This window comes from Galeopterus variegatus, unplaced genomic scaffold (assembly GCF_000696425.1).
Source record: "Galeopterus variegatus unplaced genomic scaffold, G_variegatus-3.0.2 Scaffold476, whole genome shotgun sequence".
Lineage (NCBI taxonomy): Eukaryota > Metazoa > Chordata > Mammalia > Dermoptera > Cynocephalidae > Galeopterus > Galeopterus variegatus.
In genome coordinates this window covers 241,872-265,460 of record NW_007726587.1, presented here as the reverse complement: position 1 = coordinate 265,460, position 23,589 = coordinate 241,872, and the positions used below count along the sequence as shown (strand labels likewise).

Here is a 23,589-nt window from a genome sequence, read left to right as displayed (position 1 = left end):
GTGACACTGAGGGTTGCGATCCGTTGCCGGTCACGACAAAAAGGAAAAAAAAAAAAATCACCTGTGGTTTACTTGTTTTTCCATATATGTACTGGTTTTTTCCTAGTCATTTCCTCTTATTTCTCTCTGATAAGTTCCTTTATGATAATATGGCTGGGAAGAATTAGTGAAGCCTGTATAGGAAACTTTACTTCATCAATTTTCCCTTCTACATTTCTAATATAGTCATCCCAGCACAATACTTTTAAAAGACAGTGCTATCTTTGTGACCCTCTTCAATTTATTTCCCATGGTGCTGGATATTTTCTTGATTTACTTGCACTTTAAAACTATTCTGAAGTATCTTTATCTTACTGACGTTTTCAAACTTCTTATTATAAATATTTTATACACATAGAAAAAATGCAAGTATCAATCAAAAGTCAATTTTCACAAATTAAACACATTTATGTAATCAGCAACCAAATTAAGAAATAGGCTGTCACGAGCACCCTTGTTACTGAGTTTTGCAAGTATCAATCAAAAGTCAATTTTCACAAATTAAACACGTTTATGTAATCAGCAACCAAATTAAGAAATAGGCTGTCACGAGCACCCTTGTTACTGAGTTTTATTTGCTTCCGTGTGTGTGTGTGTGTGTGTGTGTGTGTGTGTGTGTCATCTCCCTTCTCCTTAAGAGCGAATTCTTTTGTATTTAGTTCCTTTCTTCTAAGTAGCAATCTATCTACAGCTTGATAAAAGTGCTTCATAAATACATAGCCATTTGTTTTTTAGAAGACCTTTCCTATTGTTGGAGAGTAATATAAACTTTCTTTAATATTTGTTTTCCTTCTGCCGTCTCCCTCCCTTTTAAAATTTCAGGCCGTGATTTCCTTTCATCATTGGTCCAAAAGTACTTATTCACTTAGAAATGGTTGCCTTTTTTTGCAGTGTGTAAATTCAAGGCTCACAAAAGATGTGCAGTGAGGGCAACAAATAACTGCAAATGGACCACCCTGGCCTCCATCGGGAAGGACATCATAGAGGATGAAGACGGAGTAAGTGTCTGTCTGTCTGCAATCTCTGCCTGTACCTCCTTTCTTATCTTCTGCCAAATGATAGAGATTAAGTGGGAGTGATCATTATTAGGATTAAATGGAAGGTTTTCATTAATTATGAATTTTTATTTTTAATCTAATCCTTCATAGCTTTCTTCAGCTCTAGATTTTGAGAAAAATCTGTTGTGAATAGGGCTTGGGAGTGGCTGTTGTGCTGAGCTGGTGTTGCAGACCCTTATCTGAAAAGCTCTGAGCTATTTAGAGTTTAGCTCAGACTTTCACTCTTCAGACTTTGGGACATCCTCTCAACTTAGCCCCAACCTTCACAACTTGCCTGCATTTCACCTTGCTTACGAGTCTATAACAGCACCTAGGATCACTTAATCACGATCCCTTCACATGCCTTTCTCCTCAGCTAGACTTCCACGTGAGTCCCAAGGGCAGGGCTTTTGTCTTGTCTTTGTAGCCTATAGTGTTCAGGCATAACAGACGCTCAGTAAATGTGGCTAAATGAGTGAATGTCACAGATGGTACACATTATGGATTCCATAGAGTAAGAAGGCATTCAGTGTCTTCCTGCAGGTAAGAATGGTGTCCTCCCCGCTCTCTTCCTGCTCCCCAGGTCGCTATGCCTCACCAGTGGCTCGAGGGCAACTTGCCTGTGAGTGCCAAGTGTGCTGTCTGCGACAAGACCTGTGGCAGTGTTCTCCGTCTGCAAGATTGGAAATGCCTTTGGTGTAAAACGATGGTGAGGGTTTTGGAATTGTTTCATCCTTTTTAATTAGCATCTCTCTCTAACTTTGTCAGTTATATGGTTTAGAGGCAAAACAAAGAATTTACAACAGACCAGAGCCTGGTAGCACACATACCCCATTGTGACATTCTTCTTTTTTAAAACTGTATTACTTCCAGTTTAGTCACTTTTTCCAATGCCCTTTTTGTAATACTCTCGTTCATATATTGTCTATGTCTCAGGATCTCTTTCCCACAGTTTTAATGTTTTTCATTTTGCTTTAAACTGTATTACTTCCAGTTTAGTCACTTTTTCCAATGCCCTTTTTGTAATACTCTCATTCATATATTGTCTATGTCTCAGGATCTCTTTCCCACAGTTTTAATGTTTTTCATTTTGCTTTAGCTTCACTTAGTGGTTTTGCTATTTTCAGGCCTGTTTTATCGTCTGTCGCACACAGAAAGCTCTTCTCTGTGTGCCACCAAATTTTGGTTTACATGCAAAATATGATTTTGCTGCCACCCCGTGTATGTTCTCTGACAGAACATTGAGGTTGATAGGTCATGCACTGATGTAATTTAAATTATGTAAGTTTATAACGTATGAATAAATAAATATTTTAAAACGTTTTTGCATGTGCAAGAAAGGGTAGAAAGCACACACAGCGTAATGTGGAGCTGGCCGCAGGGCAGGTCTCATTTATGCCGGACAGTGAGAACTGGCCTCTGGACCATGTGAGGGCAGTCAGAGTAGGAAGGGGGCCATGCAGACAAGGAGTGTGGCTGGAGGACCGCAGGACCAGGAGGCTGTAGCTGTGAGTGCTCATCTGAACACTGGGTGATGCTGTCCTTTGATGGCGGTGATTGCCTTGTATGGGGCTAATTTGCTTGGTGGTGTTTTGAGTCTTAAAGTGTTTTAAAGTTGCTGGCCCAAATTTGTCAGCTAGTCCCAAATAAAAAAAATGTGCAAAAAACTTTGCTTTTGGTAAATATGGTATAGATCAGCAAATATAAGAGGTGTGAGTATAATGTGTTGATTTCCTAATCATGAGATTGACTCCATAGGCCACTGAAGAAAATAAGTCCTACAATATTTTAGTGAGGCCTGATGGGTACACTGTGTTTCCTTTTAATTTTTAAATTATACATGTTTCTCTTTGTCTTCATGCTTTGGTTATTCTTCATCACTTGCCTTTTATTAGCCATAGGGGTGTTACTTTTTGTTTCTCTTATCCCATTTAATATAGTCTATTAATTGTAATATATACTGTAATATAGACTGTAATAGGTGTCTCTCTTTGGAATCTTAGTGCTGTCCTAACCACTAAAACTCTCTTACGCCATTCCTTGTTTTAAAGTAGTGCTACCCATAAATAAAATTTTAAATCATCATCCTACCTAAGGTTTCATTTGGGGGGGGGGGCAAGCACTGATAGCATTTCCTGCTATTTTTATTAGTCTGTACATTTATTAAAGTCTATTTATCTACTTCTAGAGCTTTAGCTGTTTATTTTTAACTTTTTAGAAAGACATATTGTGTGTGATGAATTATTTTAGAAAAGATTCATATAAGTTGTCTTTATCTGCAATATATATGTCTGCTTTTACTGTCAGTAGTTTTTAAACTCTACTAACTTTAACAGTAGGAGTTAATTAGGTTTTTTACTTGCTCGTTGTACTCATCCCCAACTTAAAAAAAAATTCGCAAATAGAGTAGCAGTATTATTACAGGTGTTACAAGAGGGCATTCTGGAATGCCTTGTCCCCTTTTTCCCTGGTAAACTCAAACCTCCTCTTAGTTGTGACATCATTCCTGCCCTGCCCTGTGTAAGTTAGACATGCTTGCACTTCCTATGTGCTATCATTGATCTGTTTTCATATTATTTTGCCTTTAAGCAGCAGGCTATCTAGTGCCTGAAATATAGTCAGCTGGTAAAAAAGAAAACAAAACAAAACAAATAAAAAGCCCATAGTGCCACACGCTAATGGGCCAGCTCAGTTTTTCCAGTTGTTGTCCAGTCTCTGGTTGCAGTTTTACCTCTTCTGTAAAAATAGTGAAGATATGAAGAAACAATTTTGTCTTTTACTTTGCTTTTTTATTTTTCTGGTGGCTGGCCCATATGGGGATCCAAACCCGTGACCTTGGTGTTATAAGGCTGTGCTCTAACCAATTGAGCTAACTGGCGAGCCCTGTATTTTTATTTAGCATTATTGTAAGTCTTTCTGGTTTGCTCCATAATTCTCATACATTTTTTAAATAACTTTTAAAACTGTTCATGCAAGTTTTTCTAAAATGCATTTGGATTGTTAATTATTGTAAATCATAATAGGAAACTGTCCAAAAACAGGTCATCTGCAGAATAAGGATCACTGTTCAATTTCAGTTATTCTCTCCAAAAGTTTTGATAAATTCAAGTTTAATTAGTATGCAAGTTTTCTAGAAAAGCTAATGAAATAAAGCCATATTAAATAAGTGCTTTATGAAATGTCTGCTTTTACTAATTAAAACATTTAAAATGCTGTCTAGCCAAATACACAAAGTATTCTAAATTGCCAGTGTTCTAATTAATGAGTAATCTCTGCTTTTGTTGTTAGTAGTATTTTGAGTGACTTTGAAACTTTCTCAGTTTTTTCCAAAACACATTTACTGAGTGGCTATGATGTGCATCACTTTTCTTTTACTTACAGAACAGCAGTCTAACTAAGGATATAGGCATGGATGGACTTGTAACTATAATACTATGAAAATGTTGTAAAATAAATGTGAATAGAAAATTATAGGATCACTGCAGAAAGAGCAGGCACATTACAGATTTTATTTTTAGTTTCATTAAATTCTATAAGAATTTTTGTGAGGTAGATGTCATCAGTTTATTTTATGGACAGTGACATTGACATACTGGTTAGCTTCCCTACTTTCTTTCTCCCTTCCTTTCTCTTTCCTTCCCTTCATCTGTGCCCTCTCTCTTCTCTTCCTCTCTCCTTGCCTTCACCAGGCATCCATTGATTATATACTACTTGCTTGAGACAATCACAAAAATAGACTGCATAGACCAAAATCAAATTTCCATCCCTGAAATGCTTAGTTTCTTAAAAGTGTAAATATTGTGCCATTAAAGTAATTTATGAATTATTGATCTTTTTGTGATGTAGTTGATGCTAAATTATCAATTCCTTAGATGTAATTTATAACATAGCAAAACATTAATTTGTTTTATGATTCTTGAAGGTTTATTTGTTTGTTATTAGGTACACACTGCCTGCAAAGATTTATACCATCCTATATGTCCACTTGGTCAGTGTAAAGTATCTATCATACCTCCAATTGCACTTAACAGCACTGATTCTGATGGTATGTACTAGGAGTGTAAGTATGTATATTTCTGGTACCTTTAATGTTGATATGTATGTTTATTTTCTTAAAATATTTAAAGCTGTAACTTGTTATTCTGGTCAGTTTTTATATAATAATTACATTTTAATTGCTGAATAGTATATTTAACTTTTAAAAGAACATTTTAAATGAAAGTTTTAACATAATTGTTAGTACAGTGGTTAAACTTAATATTTAACTTTTAAAAGAACATTTTAAATGAAAGTTTTAACATAATTGTTAGTACAGTGGTGAAATTACTGTGTAAGACTTTTAGATTTTATGTTTCAGTAAATAAAATAAGATCATTATTCTGTACTGAAAGCCAGTATGAAAAGGTTAATTTTTATTCATTTAATTTTGGGGGGGTGGGGGACAGCTGGCCAATACAGGGATCTGAACCCTTGACCTTGGCGTTATAGCATTATGCTCTAACCAATTGAGCTTTTTTTCCCCTCCATAATTGAAACTGCCCATTAGCATGGCTGTTTTTTTGTTTTCCAATTTTTTCCAAAACAGTAATACATTGAACTTTTAGAAAACTAGAGGTGGAAAAGGGGGGGTGGAGAGAGGGGGGCTAATGAGGAATTGGTCAACAGACACAAAGTATGATTGTGTATTGTAATGATGAATAAGCTAACTATCCTGATCTAACCATCACACATTGTACACAATTATTGCAAAGCAACATGGTACCCCAAATGTATTTATAGTAAATTATCTAAAAAATAAAAAAGAAAGAAATTTAATTTCTTAAAAAAAAGAAAAAAAAAAGCATGGCTGTTATTAAAATCTGTTTTCCTATAATTTCATTGTAGGAATTTACATTCCTATAAATGCATTAACTTTTTCCAAAATCTAACAAGTTACTTATAAGTTCTGAGGAACCTCTTTGCAACCCTGGTTTTGAGAAAGCATATTAATAACTTCCTTCTGAGCAAACCATATTACAAAAGGCTTACCATATACTGTCATTAATTAATATCTTGCATTGATATGGTACTTTATGCTTTTCAAACTTTTTATATAAATTATGCCAATTGATATCTTAGATATAATAATATAAACCTCAAAATTTGTGTTTTTTAACCTGTGCTATGAACAGTCCTGCCTGAGCACCACCCCCCACAAAGCCCTGATATATCAAGGTTCTTTTGTTTATTATAAATTTTAAAATATTTCTCTAGCACCAGCAAGGAGCAGTTAAAATATTTTAAAATACTGAATGTGAACATATCTTTCACAAATGTGAATGTATAGACTGTGATTAGTTTTTCTTGTACTTAAGTATGTTTAAGGCAGGTGGTATATCTCAAATTATGTGATTAATACTTTTACTCTCTTTGGTATGATTTTTTCATTGTAGAGCATATTTTTAAAAGATAAGTTGTACATTCTTAGTATGTAAACAGTAAACCTATCTTCATTTTGGGAGCTAAATTATAACTTAATATTCCAGTAATAAACAAGGTTCTTTATTTTTATGAATTTCTTCTTTTCTCTGAATGTTTGTTAAAAATTTAAAAGAGAAAGATGTACATATTGATTTTGTGCTGTTTTGTTTTTTTTTTTTACAGGTTTCTGTAGAGCAACATTTTCATTCTGTGTTAGTCCTTTGTTGGTTTTTGTCAATTCTAAGAGTGGAGATAATCAGGGAGTAAAGTTCCTTCGTCGTTTTAAACAGTTGCTTAATCCAGCTCAGGTGTTTGATTTAATGAATGGAGGTCCGCATTTAGGGTAATTATTGATAAATCTTACTTGAATGAAATGTAGCACTAGGCATGAAATGCATCTGGCTTCTCAGCTTATGAAAATTATGGATTTCTCTAGACATCTCTAGGATCTTCTCAATCCTCCCTTTTATAAAGCTGTAATAGTTTTAACACAGCCTTTTTGATAGTTATAAAATTTCCTTATATAAATTCCAAAATTTATATTGAAATTTCCAAATTCCAAAATCTGTTTAGCAGATGTCTTAGGATATATCCTACATCAAACAATACTAACAGTTCATTTAGCTCCAAGAGAGATCAACTTGCATAAATATAGAAATACAAAATAATATTAGAAAATGATTTGCATGGAAGGCTAATATTGATTTATATGTAAAATGAATAATCAATTATTTAACCAAAATACAGGTTCTATCATGGATCTTAAGGACAGTTCTTCATGGATTTTAGACTCAGTTCACATTAAAAAAACAAATACTTTTGTTGATTGTTCTTTTCAGCTTTCTGGAATGTCATATAACTTAAAATCTGAACAAAAAAAATAACTAAATAGTATTTTCATTGAGGGAAAATATGCCTTGAGGCACTTTTAATATATTTTTTAGTGTGTGTATCTGCTTTTTCTTAAGAGGTGATAGTGTGTCTTTTGAACTGGGGGCTTCAATCTCTGTGATTTGCTTATGCCAACTCAGCTTTTCTCTTGGGTTCGCCTGTTACCTCAAAGCATGAACACAGAAGTAGAAATGGGGGTTTTAGATACCAGTGCCAGAAAAGACATTTTTTTTTTTCTTTTTTTATCCTTTTTGAGACCGGCCGCACCGCGCTCAGCCAGTGAGCGCACTGGTCATCCCTATATAGGCTTTTTTTATCCTTTTTGAGACCGGCCGCACCGCGCTCAGCCAGTGAGCGCACCGGTCATCCCTATATAGGATCCGAACCCGTGGCGGGAGCGCTGCTGTGCTCCCAGCACCGCACTCTCCCGAGCGCGCCACAGGCTCGGCCCAGAAAAGACATTTTGTGTTTTATAATTTGACACTTCCTCTGTCTTCTCTATTTCTCTCTTCTGTCTCTCTTTGTGCCTCTTTTCACTTTTGTCCCTGTTCCCATTGCCTTTTTCTTGCTAAGTCTCAGGCCCTCCTTGTCAAGTGGCTGTTGTTTTCTTCATTTATACCCAACTTCTTCCTTATCTACTTTCACATCCCTTCCTTTCCTCTATTTGGGTCCTAGACTTTTCTCATCTAGCCTCCCTTTTTGCCTTCTGTCTCTTCCATTCTTGAGTAATTTTGTTTCCCTTTCTTTTTTTTTTTTTCCTTTTTGTCTTTTTTCGTGTCCGGCAACGGATCGCAACCCTCAGTGTCGCACCCGCACCTCGCTCAGCCAGTGAGCGGGAACCCGTCTGTATGTGGGATCCGAACCCTTGGCGGGAGCACCGCCGCACCCCCAAGCGGCGCACTGTAGCAGTGCGCCACTGGGCCGGCCCTTGTTTTCCTTTCTAACACGTCTATTTTATAATCCTTCATAGTTACATTATCTTATATTCTTGATCTTTTTTTCCCATTCATTCTCTAAGATTCCAAGGATCTCTATTTGTTTTTTGTGTTTTTTTTTGGGGGGGGGGTTTACAGATTTTTTAAAACAGTTACAACATTTTAAAAGTAATAACATCTCTTACAGTAAAAGGTAGAGCCTGCTGGCTGTTCTTAAAAAAAAAAATGTATTCTCCGGATGAATGTGCCTGTCCCTCAGTTTTCTTCCCATGTTGTCAGAAAGCATTATACACTCTCTGCCTCATGCAATGTCAAGCAAGCAAGACAGACAAGGAATGTGATTGAATGTAAAGCAAGTAACAGCTCGCATCAAGCTCCCCAAGCCTTCTTCCCTGACTTACTTCCAGTGCTGGATTGTGCTGCTAACCATTATGAAAATGAGAAGCACAGTGATACCTAATTTTCCTTCTCTGCCCCTTTCCCAGAAAGAAAGCCTCATGATGTGTTTGTACTCTTAGATGTTAAATTTTTTTTAGGCTTCCCATGCCAGCTGTAAGCTTTTGCAGCTGAAAAGTGCATTGCAGTTTTCAAAAATCCCATGTAAGTACCTACCACACGACCTGTTGATTCATCCAGGGAGGACATTCTCTAAGGAAAGCTGTATTTGTGAAACTTCTTGAGATTGTCCATATAATATGGTTTTTCAGATTTTCCACAATATGTGAGGTATACAGAGGTACATGCAGGAGATGGCATATGTCAAAAGTTGAGATGAAGGAAGATAGATGTAAAAGGATTGGACTGAGAATAGCAGACGAGGAGGAGGAAAAAGCAGGTTGAGAGTACTAAAAGCCATGCATGGGCAAGGTGTGCAGGTTTCTTTAGGAACTGTCTCAGTTCCCCTCATTAGCATCAGAGCCCCAGGTTCCCCACCCCTGGTTTGTAATTTTTAGGGAAATAACATATCCTTGTAATGGAAAGAGAAAAACCACTACTTTCACCATATCTGTTACTTTACCTTTAGTTCCCTTTCTTTGTTTCTGCTTTTTTTGTCTTCTCAGTACTCACTCCCCTTTCCTCCTAATTTTATCTCCCTTTCTTGTAATTCCTTTTCCTTTTTATGATTCAGAAGTCTTCTTGAATTAAAAATTGCACTCAAATTTATTTTTATAGTATAATTAATATGTAAGTAGGAGTTCTTGTATTTAATCTGAAAATGAGTACCAGTAAATACTGAATAACAAAAAATTGGGAAAAGTGATTTTTATTTATTTATACTAAAATAAAATACTTTTTACTTTCAGTTTAAGATTATTTCAGAAGTTTGACAATTTCCGGATTCTTGTTTGTGGAGGAGATGGAAGTGTAGGTTGGGTTTTGTCAGAAATTGATAAGCTCAACTTGAATAAACAGGCAAGTGCTAATTCTTTTTATTGCTAGTTAACATGAATGCATATTAGCATTTACCAGAGAATTGCAGAAATGTTATAGTTCCTATTTCCCAACTTGTCTGAAAGTTTCAGTCTGTGTATTGTGATCTCTTTTAGTGTCAGCTGGGAGTATTGCCTTTGGGGACAGGAAATGACCTTGCTCGGGTTCTTGGCTGGGGAGGTTCATATGACGATGACACCCAACTTCCTCAGATACTAGAGAAGCTGGAACGAGCCAGCACCAAAATGTTGGACAGGTAAAAGTGAATTCTCTTCTAAAGCTGGATTGCAAATGGCATACTGAATCATTTTTTGATAACTTAAATTTTACCAACTATAAAATGATCTTTTCCACTGTTTCATCCCTGAGATGGACAGCAGGGTAGACACTCAATAAAGATGTTTTTTGAGTGAATGAATGAATTGTAAAAAAAACTGAAAAAACTAGTCTAATGAATCAATTATTATTATTATTTTTTGTCCTTTTTGAGACTGGCCGCACCGTGCTCAGCCAGTGAGCACTGTGAGCGCACCGGTCATCCCTATATAGGATCTGAATCTGTGGCGGGAGTGCTACTGCGCTCCCAGCGCCGCACTCTCCCGAGTGCGCCACGGGCTTGGCCCATGAACCCATTATTTTAATCATAGATGATATATTAATACTAATTACTTTTAAGTACTATTCAGGTTGGAAAGTTAAAATAGTTAATTTTGTAGGGGGATTTTGGTTACTATAACAGTAGGGTCTCTCATCTTGTGGTTTGACAAAAGCTAAGAAAGACATATAAACTTCAGATTTGCTAGAATATCTCTTCTTAATCATACATATTAAGAATGAATTGACCAAACAAAGAACTAAATATTTTAAAAGATAAATAATCCTTTCCCAGGCACAGGGAAGTACAAGTATTAGCAAGTACAGCATAGCTTCATACGAAGGAACTATTGTACCTTGATCACATCTCTTAACTGCTTTCTCTCTGAATGCCCTATGTTTGAGAAAGAAATTCCAATGTGTGGACCCTGAGTATTATGGAGAGGTGTTTAGAATTTGTGTCTAGAGAACAACAGGACTCAGTAGGCGGTAATATCTCTCTTCCCCATAAGAAGATGACAAATGTCAAAATATCATTATAAACTTGAGCTAGCATGAATCAAAACAACTTTGATAGGATTAGCCATCTGTGGAACTCTTCCCGAAAATAACAAAGTCTCATCAGAGAGCCACCAATCTAAAATGTAATTATTCGAAGATGAGCTATAACTTAATTAATTGTAACCTTGCCTGCCTTATGGTAACATTGTAAAGGTTAATTCTTTTGCTGACAGAATGCTTAAGAAGAGAGCTGGGCAGTAAAGCATTTGTGTGCATTGATCAAAAGTGGCGTGAGAGGGACATTCCATTAGTTTGGGTGCATAGAGTTTTATAATCTAGTATGGAGCTGGAGTCAGTCTCCAATCTTTAAAAGAAGCTGGAGTTAAAAAAAAAAAAAAGGGAAAATCACTGTTGCAGTTATAATCCTTCATGAACATAAAACATGCTTAGACATGCAAATAATTTAATAATATTGTGCATTCTTTCTATGTGATATTATACTATATTGCCCTCAAGTGTTTAGTGTATTAAAATATTCATCCTAATTTTGGTACTTAACACAGAAAAAAATGCTGAGTTTAAATGTGGTGGTTTATTATGTGTAACATTTTATTTCTATGTTTTAGTTTCCATAGAGATTTAAGTAACTTATATTTGATGAGAAACATTTTGAAAGTAAAATACACTAATCAAATAAAAAGTGAACAATCAATTCACCTACACAAAAACCTTGATGTATATGTATATCAAAACATCAAGTTGTACACCTTAAGTATATACAATTTTTATTTGTCAATTATACCTTAATAAAGCTGGGGAAAAAAGATTGGAAAGAAACAAGAAAATCACCGTTAATTGTAAAAGAGCCCAGAAGCTGTCCAATTCTGTGCTTACCCAAACAACAGGGAGTATTTTAGAAGCTTCCTTTGTTGCAAATTTAAAGACCCCTCCTACTGCATCCTTTGAAGTGCCTAGCAGCATTTCCTGGTTGTGTGCTTTTTCACTTGTGTGTTACAGAAATTCACTTCTTTCCATGGTTATCTGAGAAACAGCACCCCCCATGGTGAAATTCCTTGATAATGATTGGCCTGCAAAAAAACACAGGGAAAAAAAAATCAAAGGAGATTTAAAAACCTAGGGCTGTTATTAGAAACATAAGGATATTTTGCTTCTGTGTTTTCTTTACTAGTTTACTATTTGTAAAGAACAGGTGAAAAAAACACTACTGTTTAATATTACAAATTATATAAGCTTTTCCTATGTATTAATTTATTTGATCCTCAAACAACAAACGTTGTGGGTGGTCAGAAAAGCATTACTATGACCATTCTATAAACATGGAAACAGACTTGTGGAGACAATGGGAGTTGGAACAACTAATATTATTTGTCTACCCGGCACTTCTAGTTGGTTTACTTTACGTATCATCTCATTTAATCATCACTATGCTCCTAGAGAGAGCTAATATTGTCAACTCCATTACACTGGTAAAAAGGCCCAAGAGGTTTTGACATTATCAAAATTAGGTAGCTGATAAGAGGTAGAACTGGCACTATCAACCAGAATCTAGACTCTGGTTCTCAGGTTCTTTCCTCAGTGCTGCCCTCTCTCTCCTTTCATACATGTGTGCCCCAGACAGGTCCCTGCCTCTGGCCTCTAACTCTGCTTAACTTGTACTAATATGCATCTCTTCCTGACTCTTGCCACCACTTTCTCCTGTTTCTTCAGCTCCATTCATTCCCAGTCGAGGGGGATGTACCACAGAGGAGGTGCAAGGAACCTAGACATTTGGGTGGCTTTCTTTCCCATTTCTTTAACTGTTTCTTGACCAGAGCAGTATTTCCAGCCATGAGGAACTTGACTTTTATGTTTCCATTGCAGTTTTCTCTATTTGGATATTTACAAAGCTTAGTTGTTTCATTTGTTTGCTTGTATTGCCTGTTTTCTGCACTAGAATATAAGCTTCAATTAGGGAAGCCTTATTCACCCTTGTGTTTCCAGACCCTGTTACTTTGGAACATTCAATATATACCTGTTGCATGGATGAATGAATGAATGAATGGCTTTTGGTGCTCAAATATAAATTTCTTTATAGTATTTTCATGTCAAGAATTGTGTAGTAGTTATAAGTAACTTTTCAGTTTGTATATCCTAACATATAACATACATCTTTGGGGGATTTTTCTGGGAATTTGGATTTTTATGCAAAGACTTATTTTCATTAGTCTGTATGATACACTAGGTGTATCAGTCTGTTTCTATTGCTTATAACAGAATACTTGGAACTGGGTGATTTATAAGAAAACAAAATTTATTGCTTACAGTTTCTGAGTCTGGGAAGTCCAAAGTCCAGGGAACACATCTGGTGAAGGCTTTCTTTGGTGATGACTTCAGTGATGGCAGGGTATCACACTGTGAAATGGTGGAGCAGAAGGAACCATAGCTCCTCGTGCACTCTCCTTTAAAGCCCTCAGAACCACGCCTGTGACCACCATTATTAATCCATTCACTAGTCATGGTCCTACAATCTAATCACCTCTTGAGGGCCCCACCTTTCAATTACCATAATAGGATTTCCCACCCTCAACAGTTACAGTGGAGATTAAGTTTTGGGGGGACATTCAACCCAAAGCACTAGGCTTTGTTTAAATATTGATCTTGGGATTTTCCTCAAGGTTCTCTCACTGGCTTTAGCTGTGTTATGCTTTTCTTAAAAATTCACATGTTAACAATACTCTTTTATTATGCTTTGTTTCTGTATAAAATCTTCATTTCAAATCTTCTTAGTCTATAATGTCCTGACCCAATTATTCTTCCCAAATTTGGAAATTATTATTTTAGATAAAAGACTGGACTTATCCTGAGTTGATTGCTTTTCTCTAACACCAAATGATTCAATACTTGCTTTGAAATTAATACTAATACTCAATTGAAATAATTTTGCTGCAATTAAGTATTACTTCTACTAATATTTCCCCTTAATCCCATGCTTACATTTATTCTTTCTTAATTTAAGGAGTGGTATTTAGCTAATTTTCATTTCATTTATGTACCTGTATAAGCTTATTTAACAAGAGTACGTGGAGAATGGTTTATTTTTCATAGGTAGTATGCATTCATATAGTCTAGGACATTGTTTTAGAACTATGGGTTCTGACTCAGTAACGTGTGATTTAGTTAGTAAAATGCAATGAGCATTATTTTAAAAATAGAACAGAAAAGATTAGAAAAGTCAGAATGCATTGCACCTACTGAAGAAAGGAAAGTGTTGTTATATATGCATATTTCTTACTGAGGGCCATGGTCTTAAAATGTTTGAAAGTCACTAATCATGATATGATAAGGCGTAGAAATCATAAATTATGAATTCAGCATTTTATGAGAATACCAAAATTCCATCTCTTTTCCCATTTTTTGGTTGTTTTAAGATACAAATAACCCTAGTTAATGAATATATGCATATGCGATGGGAACAGTCAGTTTATTAAATTTTAAAGAAATTTTAAACCAAAGAGTTTTCTCCCTTCAGGTGGAGTATAATGACGTATGAACTTAAATTGCCAACAAAGGCTTCTCTACTTCCCGGACCTCCAGAAGCATCTGAAGAATTTTATGTAAGAATTAACCCTTTACCTGTTTATCATTTGAAATAAGGGTGGATATCTTGAAAAAAAGAGAAAAGTTATTCATAAGATATGGTAGCATGTTTGCTTAATTTTATTTTTATTTTGAGGGGTATGGTCTCATTGACTACTTCTAGACTTCTCCCCCAGATAAAAGAATTCTGAAGATCTCAGAGTTCTTCTATGACCACCCACACTGGGTACACAGGCTACTGTTATGAGTATTAAATGATGTAACTAATGTATGCAAAGCACCAGGAGGCAAGGTCCCCTTAGTCTCCTGTTCCCACAGTTCTCTCTGATATTCTACCTGCCTGTTTCCTCATTACCAACAGAGCGCCAGGGAAGGCCAGCTGAGGACAGTTTTCTGTTAGCTTTTACTCATCTTCTGCATTGGCCATGAGCACCTATTTGATTATTAGGTGTTAGCCCAGCTCGTGTAAACAATCTGCAAACACAATCTCCAAATTATATAGTTTCTCTCTTTCTGCTGGGGCAGCAGGACCGGTCTCTGGGTTAAGCCTGTTGATATAGGTAAAACAAAGGCAGAAAGACAGATCACCTCATTCTGTCCCTGCTACAGACCACAGATGACTATAGTTTTTAGATGTTTTTAAAGATTTAGCATTCTGATTAAACCTCAAAGCTGTGGAGATTTAAAACAGAACCTTACTTTTCAAAAGATTATTCTCTGACTCATTAAGACCATTTGATCTCTGAGAGCTTATTTTTCCCTCTAGGAAAATTCATCTGTTTATTTTACAATTGAAATCTTTGTTTTGTCATTAAGAAAGTTATGATCTTCTGTAAATGAAGGCAAGGAATAATAACTAGAAACATGGGGCTGATCCTTAGAGAAGCTAATTGTAGTTTTAGAACTTTTTCTGATATAAAAGTAGCAAAAACTGCTTCTAAAATATTAGGAAAATACAAAATTATATGAAGAGTAAAAATCACTTACAGTTCTTCCACCTAGACATAATCACTATTGAAGATTAATATATTTGCTACTTTATTTCCAGCAGCATTTAGTTGTAATATTGTTCTATCTGACTATATATATTTTATAGAAACCAGTTGTATTAGTCCATTTCTGTTGCTTATAACAAAATACCCGGAACTGGGTAATTTATAAAGAAAACAAAATTTATTGTTACAGTTTTGGAGGCTGGGAAATCCAAAGTCCAGGGTACACATCTAGTGAGAGCTTTGTCTTGGTGGTAACTACAGTGACTCAGGGTATCACATGGTAAATATAACCGAGCAAAGAGAGAGAGAGAGAGAGAGATACTCTCATGTGTACTTTCTCCTTTGAAAGCCCTCAGAACCATGCCCATGACCACCATTATTAATCCATTCATTATGGCCTGGTCCTTACAATCTAATCACCTCTTCAAGGCCCCACCTTTGACTACGGGTAATAGGATTTCCCACCCTCTTCACCGTTACTGTGGGGAAAAAGCTCCTGCACCAGTCTTTTTTCTTAACAGCATTTTTGTAAAGTTATTTTCTTTCCAAAAAGACAAAAAGGGGAATCATTTTTCTACCTATGTCAGAAGTATCTATTTCCTAGCATGTAAAATAAAGGTAATTTACTTTATCACATATAAAATCCCTAAATATGAGTTACAATTTTAAGTATATGAAGGAAATCACTTTTTTTAGTGCAAAAGAGTTTTGAATGAAACTTTATTTTGTTAAACTTATTTTCATAACAAGATTACATAATAAGATTACAGATTAAATGAATGCTCTGAATGGCCCTGACCAAGCCCTCTGGCTGACACCAGGAATGCACTTTACTGTGTATGACTCTTTACCTTGAAAATTGCAATAAAAGTAAGCTGAACTTTCCTTCTTAGGTTGTCTGCTCTTCATTAGCTATGCATCTTAAACAAATCACTCAACTCACCTAAGCCTCAGGGTCCTTGGCTGTGAAACAGGACAATTAAAGGGGGTAAATATATACAAACTGTTTAATCACAGTGTCTGATACACAATAAAAAATGTTAACTCTTATTATTACTTACCTTCCTGACCCTGCTAAGTGACTACATAATAGGTGACATCTATAATTTTATCCTTGGACATGGAGGTTATTTTATTGTCCTCTGAAAGAGGTTGTATTTTTTGTCTGAATATTTTTAATGGACAAACACTTGGATTTTTAAAAGTAAGTTGCAAATAGCACTAGTCAAATGCCATTTGATTAATTAATTTATTAATTAATGGAATTAATAGTCATTGAAAATATTTTCTACACTGCAGAAAAGAGAAATAAACTTAATATTTGAAAAACATTTCCTTTTTTGTATTTTTAGAAGACATGTTTTCATTTTTCTGACCTTAACTGTGAATATGCAGTTTTTAGTGTTTAAGCCAGGAGATCAATAAAAGTGGATTTGTGGGACAATACAATATTGTATGTAACTTTGGAGTTCCTGTCCTCCCCTCCTTTTTTTTTGGTGTAATATTGCTTTTCCTTATGTGATCTGCCTTTGAGGGAAGTAAGATAGAAATTTAAAAAAGTAACATACTAGCCACTGGTGGACTTAATGTAAATTGCGAATGAGATTCCTTTGGGAAGCAGCTAGTCAGGAAGGCTTTTTGTGGAGAGGGACATTAGTTGAATCTTCAATTAAGTTTGAGTAATCTGATACTGATTGGTTAAAAGCAATGAAAATATACCTGAGTCAGGCAGAAGAGCATAGAAGGCCAGCTTGAATAGAGTGGATCATTTATGCTGGAAAATTTTGAGCTGTGTGACATGGAATATGTATTGAAGGCAAACATTTGATGGAAGTCTCTGAATATAACACTATTTAAATATTGTGCACATGTTTACATATTAGGAAGATGTGTTCTTTCAACAGGATGTTAAAATTTGAGTCAAATTGAAGAGGACACTTGGCATTTTGATTACTTCATTATTTAAGAGAAATATTTATTTATGTGATTGTATGGCAGCATATTCAGCATTTTAAAAGAATATAATATACATGCAGGACAGCATTCACATACCCCATAATTCCCCCTCATGCCACTTTTCAGTCACCACCCCTCACCTTCACCCCAATAGCCACTATCCTGACTTCTAACAGCATAGATTAGTTTGGTCTGTTTTTTGCTTTATGAAAGATAATCGTTTTTTATGCTCTCTTCTGTGTCTGGATCCTTTCACTCACCATCATGTTTGTTAGATTCATCTATATTGTGGTATAGTTGTCATGTCATTCATTCATCTATATTGTGGTATAGTTATCATTCATTCTCATTGTCTTATTGTATTTCACTGCCCAAATTGTACTGTAATTTGTTATCCATTCTATTGAATGAATGCTGCTGTGAACATTCTAGTACATGTCTTTTAATGAACATACGTCTGCATTTTGTTTGGGTATATATGTAGAAGGTGAATTTCTGGGTCCTGTGGTATTAATGCATATGTTCAGCTTTAATAGATACTACAAATGGTTTTCTAGCGTGCTGTACCACCGGCAGTGTATGAGAGTTGTGTAGTTCCACGGCCTTGTTGACTTGGTATTTTCCTTTGGTGGTTGTTTTCATTTTAGCCTTTCTGTCAGGTGTACACAGAGTGGTACCAGGTTTTCTAGCGTGCTGTACCACCGGCAGTGTATGAGAGTTGTGTAGTTCCACGGCCTTGTTGACTTGGCATTTTCCTTTGGTGGTTGTTTTCATTTTAGCCTTTCTGTCAGGTGTACACAGAGTGGTACCACATTGCATTGTAGTTTTAGTTTGCATTTGCCTGATGGCCGATGAGGCTGAACACCTTTTCTTCTATTTATGGACCATTTGGATATTTTCATATTCAAATGTCTAGTCTTTTGCCCATTTTTTATTAGATTGTCTGGCTTTTATTGTGCTAATTTGTAGGAATTCTTTTTATATTCAAGTAGATAACATTCTTTAATTTTTTAAAACGGGGTTTAATGGATTTTTCTAAGAGTATAAATTAAAGGATTTCAGAAATTGAAAGCCTTTCACAGAAGGGAAATATTTTTCTATTTTGCATAATGACTCATATTTCGTTATAGCCAATGCCGTCTCACATGTCATGAATGGGTCCATATCTGAAGCAGTAACAACCAAGTTGTATAAATGCCAACAACAATAATACAGTGTAGGTTTTTTTCTTTTTTCAGATGACAATTTATGAAGACTCAGTTGCAAATCATCTTACAAAAATCCTCAATTCTGATGAACACGCAGTGGTCATATCATCTGCCCAGTGAGTTGTGGAGTTTAAGTCATGAAATAGTTACATGGTGAAAATGATGAGAAATCTGGTTCCTACATTTACATCATTTCTTTGTGATTTTTCTTTTTAAAAAGCATCTCTTAAGTAGCTCATGGAATTAGATATAGTAAATTTGAATTGATTTTTAAAAATCACATTAGCATCTTATTTGCAGTATTTAGAGGTTATATTATATGATGCTTTATTTGGAAGATTTTTGTCAAAAAAGTAATGTGTGTAGAGTTTAATGAACCTAAACGTCTATTTAAGGAAGTATTTATGGTTAATTATAATATGGAGAACACATTTCATAATAATTCCCTATTTCCATAAACACTATTTAGGAACTGTTCACATCAGTAAAAGGAAAATAATGATGAGAAATTTCAAAATGACATTTCTCAGCGTGTTTAAATTGCATAATTATATTTTAATTCAAAGTTATCAGATTTTGTTAAGTTGATTTTGTACATGGAGACAAAGCAACTTGATGTTATTATCCCAAATGTTGCCTGACTGGAATTTAGAATTTAGTTTTGAAGCATCCTATGCTGATGTCGTGAGAACTGGAAAGTCAACCAGAGGAAAGAGGTGAAACCAACTGAAATTTTCAATGGATAAGCAAAAGAATGCTTTAAGATTATGGCTTTGCAGGCAAATATTACTACTTTGTAGAAAGGGGAGAAAAAGAAGGAATGAAAGGGAATGGGAAAGGAAAAGTGGTGAAGGAAAAAATACGCAAATTTCAGTATATTATGTACTTAATTTGCAATGAAGTGGAGAAAAGACAAAATAAATCACTATAAACAGATTTGCTTGTGACACCAGTACAAATGTAGTAACAATTGCTTTTAATGACATACCCACTCCCAGGAATAGGAAATAGGACTGAACAATAGGAAAAAAGTTCAAAGGCTTCGGGCAAGGGAAGAACACTGGTTGGCCCAGGCAGAGGGGGGCTACAGTCTCTCTTTGTTGGGCAGTGCTGCTGTTTGGTTTATGTTTGTTTTGTTTGGCTGATTTTTTAAATGAATTCTATTGCTTTATGCTGAAATGGACAAATCTCCTCTTTGTCCCGGGCCTCAGCACTCCCTGTCGTCTTTCTCATCCCGGGCCTAATTCATACACCTGTAATTACCTTCCTCGACCCCGTAGACATTTGAGTTTGCTATCCCTACCCTGTGAATCAATTGTGTCTTTATAGGACATTTCAGAGGACATTGCTAGAAAAGATGGAAAGTTGAAATGGAAGCTTTTGAATGGTGTAACAAGTTATAAAAATAATTATTCTTTGTTTAGTATAATTAAGTAAATATTTTATCTGGCCACATTTTGGATGATAGCAAAGCCTTTATATTGACTTTCATGTGTCTGATGTTTTGATCACTGCCTCCTATATATTTTATATATTTTTAATTAAATGGAATTCATGTTATAAATTTGGACAGATGCAAACAACCACTCTTCTGTCACTATTGTTCTTAATCTTAATACTTGTGTAGTATAACATTTTTAGCAGTGGAAACCTTTTTTCAAAGAAAATCTTACACACAATCCCAATATTTAAAAAACTCAAGCTTTGTTTTGTTGATGTTTATAAATTGTATAGGATTGAGTTATTAAAGTCATTTATGAGAAAAATTAAGTGATAAAGTTATAGATATCAGTTGTAGTCTTATTTTGATGGAGTTTCCAATTATTTCTGTATTTTATTTTGGTTACATGATTGTAAGGAAATTGTCTTTAATTAAATGAAAATTAGCCAAAGTTGCTTTAATCCAACATTTACACAAAACTAGTGAATTCTGAAGTAAAACTTAATATATGTCTTTAATGTTTCTAATGATAATTTGAGCATTTAAAAATTATATTCTGGGGCCGGCCCGGTGGCGCACTGGATAAGTGCGCCGCTTGGGAAGCGCGGCGGCGCTCCCGCCCAAGGGTTCGGATCCCACATGCAGACCGGTTCCCGCTCACTGGCTGAGCGAGGCGCGGGAGCGACACCGAGGGTTGCAATCCCGTTGCCGGTCCCCGGTCCGGTACGGGGGCAACACTGAGGGTTGCGATCCGTTGCCAGACACGGAAAAAGACAAAAAAAAAAATTATATTCTGTATTTCTGAATGTAATTTGAATCAAGCATTTGTGGGATCTTTGGAGTATTTCTGGAGAACAGTTTGAAAACTACTGGTGTAAGCCACAGTGTTGGACTAAGTTGGAGTCCATCTGGGGTCCTAGTTGAGACTGAACCGTTTGCTAGCTTTGTGATCTATGTCTGTTTTGTAAAAATTGAAAGAATGCCTATTATTCCTCCCTCACGGAACTGTTCGGAGAATTAAGCTGAGTGATAAAATAGAGAGCTTATAAACTACAGAATGCTATATTAAATTATGATATCATCACCTCATGTTTTACCCAATTACAGTTCAAATTATTCCTTTGACCTTGGTCTGGCTCCTTCTCTAAGGCTCTGCTCTTGGCCCTCGCTTTGAGTTTCTCCCCAACTAGCTCACTTGCCTTTAAGCAGATTCTGTTGCAAGACTGGATCCCTTTTGTCACTTATCTGTACTTCCAGGCCTGCCCAGGAGCCTGGACTTTACAGCCTCTGATTATAATTCTAGGAGATTTGCCATAAAGAGTTTCAAAAGAGAAATGAGAGGACAGTATGTAATAACTTTATACCAGTAATACAATATATTTTTAATTTTCTCTTTTCTGGGCATTTTCAAACATACATTAAGGTACAAAGACTGGTATAATGATTTCCTCCCATAACCGTTGCTCAGCTTCAGTATTTTTCAACATTTTGCCATCTACTACCTATTTTATTTTGCTACAGTATCCATGCAAATCTTATAAATTGTTTTATTTATTGCTATATATGTATAGCTAGATCATAAACTTTTTAAAAAACATAATAAATTTAATAATATTCTCTAATACCATCATTATTACTCAATCCATATCCCATTTCCCCCAGTTATTGTGAAATTATTTTGTTTTTCAAACAGTTGATTTGTCCAAATCAAAATCCAAACAAGGTTCATTAATTGGCTCTTTAAGACTTTAAAATCTGTAATGGCTTCCCCTGCTTTTTAAAAAAGTTTCTTATTGAGGCATAACAAGTATACAGTAAAGTATCCAAAGCACAAGGGTGCAACTCGATTAAAAAAAATGCTACATACACACTCATACACACACCCTTGTAATCACCAGCTGAATGAAATAAAGAACTCCCTTCTTTTGTTAATATCATTTATTTGTTGAATAATATTTGTTGATATCATTTATTTGTTGAACACAGTATTAAGGCAAAATGTTTTAACTCTCTTGTGAATGTTTATATTTATTTCATACAATAATAATTCCCAGTAGCCTGTTTCCAACTATTTTTTAAATGTTGAAATGCTAATGGAAAGCTGTATTTCATTAGCATAGCTAATATGTAAGTTAACTAATGTAGTTAATGTAGGTTATCCTAAAACATCATTTCTTTGACTTTGGCTGGAATTTTGTCAGTTTGGTATTGTAGCAGGTGTTATCTTCTGAGAATCACAAGCTCTAATAAATGGTAATGATAGATACTGTTTATTAATAAAAATTAAAAACAAGTTATTAAATAAGCTGTCTTTACCTGAAATGTATGTCTCTACTTTTATTTAGCCAGTTGTTTATAAAATTTACTGGCATTAACAGCAGGAGTTAATTAGGTTTTTACTTGCCCACTCTGCTCACCCCCAACTTTTAAAATAAGTACAATTTGTTCTGTATACAAAACTTCCAGAAAATGGGATAGCTGGCAGGTGAAAAGTGTAAGATTGGAGCCATTGTCATAAAAACATAGAATTTAGATTTGGAATCTACTTTCGAGGTAATTCAGGCAACCCCCTCATTTAATTGATGAAGTGAGGTATATGGTTATTAAAAATCTTTCCTCAGAGCACATAGATAGTTAGGGATTTTTGTATATTATGCATTGGTATTTCTAAGTCATCTTTGATTTCTAACTGGGACTTTTTCTATTTTATGAAAAAATGAATTTTTCAGGTATGCCAATCTCTGATTCTGTTTGGGCACCATTGCCATATTTATCTTAATATAGTGTTTGCATATTTTATTGTCACTTGTGTTTATTTAAAAGAAAATAAGAAGAAAGCTGATAAATTCAGGCACAAATACTACAGTAGCGCTAAAAAGTATAGATCTCATAAATACAGTTGAGGCCATGGTGGAAAGCATCAAGCATGTCAAATGTGAACTGTCATTAGCATCTACTGAATATTTGGTGCACATGGTTGGCTGTGTTCAACTTGGAAGGATAAGAACAAAATTAAAGAAATAAAGTGTTGGGAATATATCCTCAAAATCTAACACTAATTAAAGATGTAATTAGGGATTTAAAATTTTTTTAACTTTCTGGGAAAACCCATGTTCCACTTTCATTTATTTGGTTTTTGCACATGTTTTCTAGAAGTCTTTATGTATTAAAGTAGGAAACTGTACAGTTGGAGAAAGTCTTTTGTGTTACTATAGTAAGTACATCTTAAAATTGTTTTGCTCCAATCTGCAAGTTCCCAGGTGGTGTGACTTTGAAATCATACTATTTTTTTTTTCCTTTTTGTCTTTTTTCGTGTCCGGCAACGGATCGCAACCCTCAGTGTCGCACCTGTACCGGACCGGGACCGGCAACGGGATCGCAACCCTCGGTGTCGCGCCCGCACCTCGCTCAGCCAGTGAGCGGGAACCGGTCTGTATGTGGGATCCGAGCCCTCGGCGGGAGCGCCGCCGCGCTCCCCACTCGCGCCCCCTCGGACGGCGCCCC

At 35.4% G+C, this 23,589-nt stretch overlaps 1 protein-coding gene across 1 annotated transcript in view; it reads left to right on the top strand.

Moving 5' to 3' along the window:
* DGKH (diacylglycerol kinase, eta) overlaps positions 1 to 23,589 on the top strand; it is a 103,676-nt gene that overhangs the window by 34,019 nt on the left and 46,068 nt on the right. Inside the window, exons 4-11 of the mRNA XM_008569201.1 lie at positions 931 to 1,037; positions 1,660 to 1,785; positions 5,019 to 5,121; positions 6,720 to 6,879; positions 9,667 to 9,775; positions 9,910 to 10,049; positions 14,418 to 14,502; positions 18,675 to 18,760. Of these exons, the coding sequence (XP_008567423.1) occupies positions 931 to 1,037; positions 1,660 to 1,785; positions 5,019 to 5,121; positions 6,720 to 6,879; positions 9,667 to 9,775; positions 9,910 to 10,049; positions 14,418 to 14,502; positions 18,675 to 18,760 (916 nt within the window). The remainder of the gene's footprint in view (positions 1 to 930; positions 1,038 to 1,659; positions 1,786 to 5,018; positions 5,122 to 6,719; positions 6,880 to 9,666; positions 9,776 to 9,909; positions 10,050 to 14,417; positions 14,503 to 18,674; positions 18,761 to 23,589) is intronic.